The 8,461-nt window shown below is 44.5% G+C and overlaps 1 protein-coding gene across 1 annotated transcript in view; it reads left to right on the top strand.

The window, feature by feature from the left end:
• Nucleotides 1-5,414: 5,414 nt before the first annotated feature.
• Nucleotides 5,415-8,461, top strand: part of NAA25 (N-alpha-acetyltransferase 25, NatB auxiliary subunit) — a 41,006-nt gene continuing 37,959 nt past the window's right edge. Inside the window, exon 1 of the mRNA XM_065417722.1 lies at nt 5,415-5,472. Coding sequence (XP_065273794.1) covers nt 5,415-5,472 — 58 coding nt within the window. The remainder of the gene's footprint in view (nt 5,473-8,461) is intronic.

Raw genomic sequence — 8,461 nt, 5'->3', positions numbered from 1 at the left:
CATTCATGTTAGATTCCACCAAAAATAGTGTCAACTAGTCTGGACTGGATTTGTTCTGATGACCAACTGAAACACTCTGCTTCCAATTATCAGTCCCTGAACCAAACAGAACCCCTTCTCTAAATCTAACCTGGAGGGGTTTTGGTAGCTATTTAGAACACTTCTGATGTGACAGCTTTTTTCTTCTGTGATTATGGCCTCAGAGCCATGCAGACTCCTGAAGTCTGAAAGCTTTTTTGAGAGTATAAATAATAATAATTAATACATACTTAGCACTGATTGTAACTTGGGCCTCAATGTGAGGTTGAATTTATGATATTGGACAATACTTATCTACAGAGTTGCAGTGGACAAGACTGTCCGTTTATTATTATGTTACACGGTTATTTACAAACTTCAAATTCAAATGATGAATGAAAATCTGAGGCAACTTTTGAACTGTCCTACATGCCAGGAGTGGGGGATCTTGCAGCAACTGTGTAAAGTGTGATGAACGAGCTGTGTTGAATTTGGTGACAACAGTGTGATTTGATTTTGGCATTTGGCGAGGACTGAAGACAAAGGCAAACTTCACTGCTAACGTAAGGAGAGGCAACTCAACTTACACCACTGCTGAATTAGGCCAGGAAGCTGTTCCCTCTGTGATGCTTCATCCTAATCTTGTAATTCTTCCTTACTTTTTATTTTCTTCATATTAATTTTTATTCTTCATAGACTAATTTGTATGGAGGAGTAAATAATATACATGCATTACTAATTTACTGTACCTGAAAAGTGCCAGCTTGATAGCCCCAGAGGCTGAAATCCTCCCTATAACCTCCTACTAGATACAGCCTGGGAGTAGCAGTGGAAGCTCCCCCATGCTGCTTCAATCTTAACATGAAAGGACCATCTCTAGGAGTGAGAAGGCGGGAGTTCAGATTCTGAACCATTCAGTCCTTGGCCTCTCTGCTGAGAATGCCAACAAGCTAGCCAATCAGTGTCAATTATTTTTGCCACCCTGAAGCTAGAGGGAGCTCTAGAAGGGATTGTGCCTCAACTACTGCTTCAGCAGAGCCCTGCAGAACACAGGAAATGCATGCCTGCTGGGAAATTTATGACTGTGCATCGTGCTCTCTCCACATTGCAACTAGCCACTTCTTAATTGGTGTGGCATGGGGGGCACTGCCCTGGCCTCACCTCCTCACTGTTCCTTTTGAAAGCCTAGGGTGCACTAGCAAGGAACCATGGTGGCACAGAGACTGCAGTTGTTCCTTGCCCCTCCACAGGAGACAGAAGAGCCAAGCCACATTGCCACCTTTCTCCTGTGTGGAGAAGGCCAGGAGGACCCACTTCAGAGGAAGAAACTAAGGCAGGGATGTTGCAGGGCTACCTCATGCTATGAGGGGATGCTGTTACAAGGTACAATACAGAATAAGAGTAGCACATAGCTATTATTGTTAGAATGCTTGACAGAAAATGTCTCTTAGGAAATCACTTAAACTTTGGACATCATACTTGTATTAAATGCTGATCTTGTATTCAGTTTCATCAAATGTAGATCCTGTTTGGTGATTTGTTTTTCCCTACAAATGTTAGTAATAACTTCTTTTCTACCTATTCTATATTTCTTTTTCCTGGATCCACAAGTATTGCCAGATCAGGACAGACGTGGCCCATTTAACTCAATATTCTGTCTCAGGCACTGGACCAAGTTTTAATTAGTGAAAAAGAAAAGATGACCTTATAGATGCTCTCAATGTTTAGAGGCCCATGCTCCAGAGTGAATAAAATACATGTAACTATAGAATTGTGACATTCAAGATGCTGGCAGCATCTAATTGATTTTTATTTATTTTTTTGGTCAGTTCTTACACTGTAAACATTTATATGGGGTATTTAGCTGCATACCTTACTGGGCATCCAAGTTATAGATCCTGTGACATTCATAGTGGGTTTTGTTTTGTTTTTTCCCCAGCTCCAGTCAATACCTAGTCACTTCCTTTCTGCAAGCATTGGTCAGATACATACCTTACAAAACATTAGATTATTATTATGGCCTTGATTTACAGGAAAATTGTGTCCTTTTAATGTTAGCTGTGGAGTCAATAAAATTTTGCCTGGAAAGATGCTATAAGCCTCTTTTTCTGCACTGCTGGCAATTCAGTAAGTGAGAATTTAGAACTTGCATTCTGTTTACCACTACAGAACCATTATTATTAATGGTTGTGAATAAGAAAGTGGTATTACTTCAGACTTCTTTATAATTCGGTATTAAACTACTTACCAACACTGCTGTCTCTGATCAGCAAAGATGCTCCTAAGTATGACTGAATCTGTGTTATCTGAAAGGGCCTCAAGGACATCTGAAAAGCAGTTTAAAGCAATTACTGTCTCTTCCCAGACCGTGCAGGCTAACACAGACTGAACTGCTGCAGAAAAGTAGATTCTACACTGTACATATTAATATCAAACTCTGCCACTGATTTTGTTGAGAATCAGAACTTATGTTTAAATTAGTCTCATCAAGTGAAAGTGGTTTCTAATGACAAAGTCACTAACCTTTTATGATTACCAAATTAATTTCAATTTATACACAGTACCTTTCATTCTGAAGGATCCTTGTGCATTAAATAAATATACTTTATATGCTCTTTACACAAACTATAATAAAGAGCATTATTAAGCTTGCAAACCAAATCACTCAAAAGTTTGGAAATTACAGAAGTAATGTTGCCTGTGATGGATTTGCTGTGGGGATGAATCAGAGTAGTGCAGTGAAAGAGACTCTTGTCTGCTTTATTCATTACAGAAGTTGGAAGATGCGTGTCTCTTGTGGGTACTGGGGGGATGGGTGAGCCTAGGCCTTCCCAAAACTAAAGGCTCCCTCCCCCCATGATGGGGTGGAACCACATCTCCCAGATACCAAGTGATTATGGGGACAAGAAATGGAAAAAACAGGAATGGAAGTGCAGGTCAAAGGTTGAAAATCAGTGTTCTGGATGGGGATTGGATGAGGCAGGGGATTGCAGGAGGAAAGGATGGTCATGTGATTAAGGCAATTTAATGCTGTGCTGCCCCAGAAAACTGCATTCTACCTGTGTCTCTGCCAGGGTGGAGTTCTTGTGTGAATGATGCTAGTCAAGTTGTTTAAATCAAACTCAACAGCTGGTCTCTAATTGTGTTTCTGACTTTCTAGGTACCTGACTTCAGCTTCTGGGCTCTGATATGCAGGAGTGCAAGTAAAAGGGAGCTGTACTTTGAACATCTAATGTATTGTGTTATCATAAACATGCCCTAGATGTCTCAAACTGGGTAAAATTAGTGGATGCTTTTGACCTTAATCTCTCTGTGCTCCCATATCCCACCTGAAAAATGGGGCTAATACTCCTCATCTCACAGAGATGTGGGAAAATTCATTAATATTTTTGAAGCACTCAGATACTATAGTGGTGAGTACATAGAAAAGCCCCTGAGGAAACTAATGATTGTCTTCAGAGTAGGGTTTGAGTAGTGTGCAGTAAACGTGGCATGGAGCCACACAGCGAACAACAAGGGGAAAACAAAGCATTGTATTCCTGCTTGTTAAGCAACAAAATAAGTGTGTTCTAGCAAACAGAGCACTGGACTAGGATGCTGAAGACCCGAGTTCTATTCACAGCTCTACCAGTGGCCTGCTCAGTGACCTTGAGCAAATCATTTCCCCTCTTCGTGCCTCAGTTTCTCCAGCTGTTAAATGAGGATAATGATGCTGACCTCCCTTAAAAAGTGCTTTAAGATCTGCTGATGAAAAGTGCTATATAAGAGCTAAGTATTATGTGATCACTGAATGAAGCAGGAGTCCTTTGGAAAAAATAGTATGTGATCATGTCATTAAGCTGTATTATAATTTGACCTCTTTGAATTCATGCATTAAGGCTGCACAGGCAACCTTTAATTCTGGCATTTCCTAACTTTTGAGTGCTTGACCTTAATTTTTTAATGTAATTTTTATGTATATAACTTCCTAGCTTTTTAAAAAAAGCAAACTGAAAAAACAAAGTCTATCACGTGGTATTATATTGGCAGCCCCATGAGTCCTAGGTTGGAACCTTTAGTTATACTATGGTATAACAGGTAGTCTCTGCTCATCAGGCTTCTTATCCCAGTGTCCCTGCTTTCAGCTCCCTGACCCTGTTCTCCTTGCCAAGTCAGCCCCAGGCCCTCATACAATTTCTCTCCCCTACCTGTCTCTCATGTCCTCCACATACACTGTCCCCACTGTCTCCTATTCCCACCCTTTCTCCGTGTGTTCCTTATCCAATGTCAGTGTCCCCCTAACTCCTTGTCCCAGTCTCTTTATCAAACATTCCCAATTCTCAGCCCAAACATAATTTTGCCAAACTTTACTAAGCAACTGAGAACAGGGTCTTACAGACACAGAATGTAAGAATAGCCATACTGGGTCAGACCAATGGTCCATCTAGGCCAGTATCCTGTCTTCTGATGGTGGTCTATGCCAGGTGCTTGACAGGGAATGAACAATTATCAAGTGATCCATTGCATTGTCCACTCCCAGCCTCTGCACAGGTCTCAAGCATAAATGACAGTAGAAATGCATCTCTCTGTGAATTGCACCTTGCAGCTGGCTGGCAGCTGAAAAAGACTTTATGCAACTCAAACAGAAGGAAGTGAGATAGGAGGAGCATGACTAATAAGACTTTGCATTTGTCTACGCTTATCATCCAAAACCCTCGAAGTGCTTTGCAAGGAGTAGATAAAACTCACAACTCCCTTTTGAAGTACTAGAATGATGATGTGTGGATGTGCACCCAGGCCACTGCTTACCAGTGGGTGGAAGGAGAGCATCTCACCTGTTGGACACGGCCATAGGCCTCACAGTTACTGTAGGGCCAGGCGGGGACAAGCAGGGGTCTGGGTGGTAGCCCCGGGGCTGCTGTGAAGCTCTGAGCAGGCAGCAGGGCCATGAAGAGGGGCACCGCCCTGCCGTGTTTTAAGGCCCGGCTGTGCGCTGCGGCCCTGTCTCCCGCACGGTGCGTGGGTGAGTTGGGGGGGACCTCGCAGCAGGCCCTGGCCGGCATCGGGAATAGGGGACCGGAGAGCCTGGCCACGCGAGCCGGGGGGAATATCGCGATAGGCCCAACCCCGGCAGCCGTGAGGCGAGACGGGGCGGGGGGCTGCTACCCCCCCGGCTGGCGCTGTCCCCACAGACCGCGGGCTCTCCCTTGGCCAGTCATATCGCGACAGGCCCTATCGCGGTGGGGGAGCGAGGGAGAGTCCGGGCCCGGCTGGGGCGGAGGCCGCGGCCCGGGAACGTGAGGCCAGGCAGCGCCCGCCCGCCAGACCCGGCCTCTTTACCCTCCCCCGCCCCCCGGGCCGAGCCTGGCCGGTCCCGCCGGCGCGGCGGCTGCGCACTGCGGTTCTGCGCTCTCATCATGGCGGCGCGGGGCCATGTGCAGGACCCCAACGACCGGCGCCTCCGGCCTATCTACGGTACCGACCCCCCGCCCCCTCACCGGGGCTGCCCCCGCGCCGCGGCTGGCACCCGGCACCTCCCCGCCCCTCCGACCAGGCCTCGCCACGGCCACGGCGTCGCGTGGTTCCCGCCGCCCGGGGAGTCCCGCTGGGCCGGGAAGGGACGGAGACTCGGCCGGGAAGGGCTAACCCTCCTCGCCCCCGAGCTCCTGCAGGGGAGCGGGGCTCAGACCCCGGGCGGAGCCCCTTGCGTGAGGGGGAGGCGCCCCTCTCCAGCTCCTTCCCTCGGGCGCCCTTCACCCCCCTAGCCTGCTCCTCTGTGCCACCCAGCTCTGCCCCCACAGGGGCCCCTCACCCCGTCCCAGCCGCTGCCCCCACAGGGGCCCCCCGACCCCCATGTCTCCCCACAAGCCCTGGAGGCGGGGTGTGTCCCCTTGATTTCCCTCCTTCTCATTTAGCATGGCCAGGTGCCCCAATGTTAGGGGTTTGTCTTATATCGGCAACTATTCCCCCCCCCCAAAAAAAAAGTGTCCCAATTTTTCACTCTTGCTATCTGGTCACCCTATCCCCATTATAAGCTCTGTTGGGCTGGTTTGCATCTGATATTGGAAATAACATGTGAAGGGACTGATCACTATTAAGCTTCCCTCCCTGAAGCACGTGGGGCCACCATGGGGTAAAGAGGCTTTACAGAGTGTAGACCCTCTGCTTGGGCTAGGGAGGAGAGAATTTCCCTGCTTCTCCTCACCCCTTACAAATCTGTGATTAATCATTACTGGTATTTTGAAGTGCTCAGCCCAGGATTGCTAAAGGAGCTATTACTGCAAATTGTCAGTAATTGTGTTTACATGGTGAGAAACTGAGGGATTGGCCCTTTCTTCCTCTACCCAGTTGGTCTTTGGCCCTATGTTACTGTTTAGCCCTCAACACCAAGTTGGTAGTGTTCAAGGCAAAATGTAAAGAGTGTCCCTGCCCCAATTAGCTCGCAGTCTGTGGTTTATATCTACAATTGGGAGCTGGGGAAGCTATTAATTATTTGCATGATAGTAGCACCCACAGTATACTAAGTGCTGGACACCATCCCTGCCACAAATAACTTCTTTCTCCTGCATCCCCCATCCAAAAACTGATCCCTGTCTTTAAATATGACTTTCTCACCAGCATTAGAGAATGTATTTGTCCTATTCCACTTCTGTATATTTTTCTGTAGGTTACATTACCCTTTGCTAAATATATTACCCCATGCTTTAACTTGCTGTGCAGCTTTGATATCCTTCCTTCCTTGTCTTCCCACACTTGGAAACCTCCCAATTCTCTAACTCTTGGGGGGGAGAGAAGGGAATGGTATAATTTCTTAATGCAAAACATCCTTGGACAATTGCCATGTTAATTTCTTTTCCTCCTGGTTAAGAGAATTGTGTTCCCAGTTTATTTTGTTTTGCACAAAAGATTGAGAGACTTGTAAGAGTGGATGCGTATTTTTTAATGCAGAATTGAGCTTTCTTTCCCCATCTGCCTTTGCAAACAAACATCAAATCTTCCCCATGCAAAACTGATTTTTAAGTTAGAAACTCATTTATCTGTGAAACTAAAAGGGGCGAGAGAAGCCACACACTCTTTAAAGCTGTCGATTGAAATATTGGGGCACCTAGATATCATAGTGATGGCTATACAAAAATCAATAGAGAGAAAAAGCAGTGAAACTTTACAAGAGCGTAGTCTTGTTCAGCAACCTCCTGTCTTAAAAGTCTGCCCCAAAATATCCTTAAGTATTGCATGCAGTTCTTCTCCAGCTTTATTAGGAGGCACATTGGTTAAGAAAGTAGTTGAAAAATGTTGCTCTATATTTGTGCATGTGCCACACTGGGATGTTGTTAAACTTCTAGAATCCCAGAACAGATAATTTAGAGAGTGCAGAAAATGTGCTTGACTTCCCATATGCAAATAAATCATGGTTAGAAACACAAGGGGAATTGCATTTGGTTAGGGATGAACTTGTTTTTTTAAGTGCACCATTCATGTTTTAAGTACTTGTCTCACAAGAAAGACCCCTGCATCCCAGGTTGAATTCTGGTGAATTCAGTGGAGGCAGTTCTCTTTATGGGATTGGGGCCATAGCTACTTCTACTTGGTGTTAGTTAAAATACTGTAAAGAATAAAAATATAAAGACATGGTTATATTAAAGAAAAATAAACATTCCTTACAGAAATTGTAATTGTAGCTCTCTAGTTTGGTTCAATGTGATGAACTGAAAGTTTTTCTGAATTTTCTATGGCATGCTCCGGAATTGCTGGCTTTGTATGTAGTGATACATTTGCAAAGTAGCTTCTTAAACTAGAGAAAATTCAAATTTAACTATTAGAAAAACTGTAACTTAAAAAAATGAAGCCAGAAGACACTGAAATATACTGACATTTTAACTGAGATGTATTTTGGTGTTTTAGCCCCTAGTAGCTGTCAGAGAGAGTGTAATGCCTTTTAAAATACAATGTGCTGAGTGCATAGTGTTGGCTCTAGAAAGCATCACTGGGAACCTAAGGTGTTGTAGTTAATATTTGGTATTTATAGTCCTTAATAAATGAAGCATGGCTTCTTAAACATGTAATTGTGTGGCTTTTATTAAAGGCCAAAAAGTAAACAGATTTTGTGTGGGGTGAAGGTTCTAGTTACTTTGCTTGTAACATCACTTTTCTGTTTGTACTGTGTACTTGATTACTCAGGATGCCTTGACAGTTATGTCCATCTTTTATCTTAATTTGTTGTACATTAATCAGGAAGTTAGTTATGTTGGGCATTTCCATTCATTTAAAATCTCCACCCATAGACTTGCTATTAATAATCTGTACTTTAATATTTTTCTTTAGTTTAAGTTCTTTTGTGATAAATGGAAGATGCCAGTTCTTTTGGTTCCTGAGAAACTTGTTCATGTTGTTGACAATACATAGTCCTTATTCTGCTACTATTTAGAAAGCCTTGTGACTTGTGTGTTACACTGCTACCTATAGC

Source organism: Emys orbicularis, chromosome 16 (genome assembly GCF_028017835.1).
Source record: "Emys orbicularis isolate rEmyOrb1 chromosome 16, rEmyOrb1.hap1, whole genome shotgun sequence".
NCBI classification, from domain to species: domain Eukaryota; kingdom Metazoa; phylum Chordata; order Testudines; family Emydidae; genus Emys; species Emys orbicularis.
Note: the sequence above shows the minus strand (reverse complement) of the source record. Positions and strands in the feature narration are given on the sequence as shown.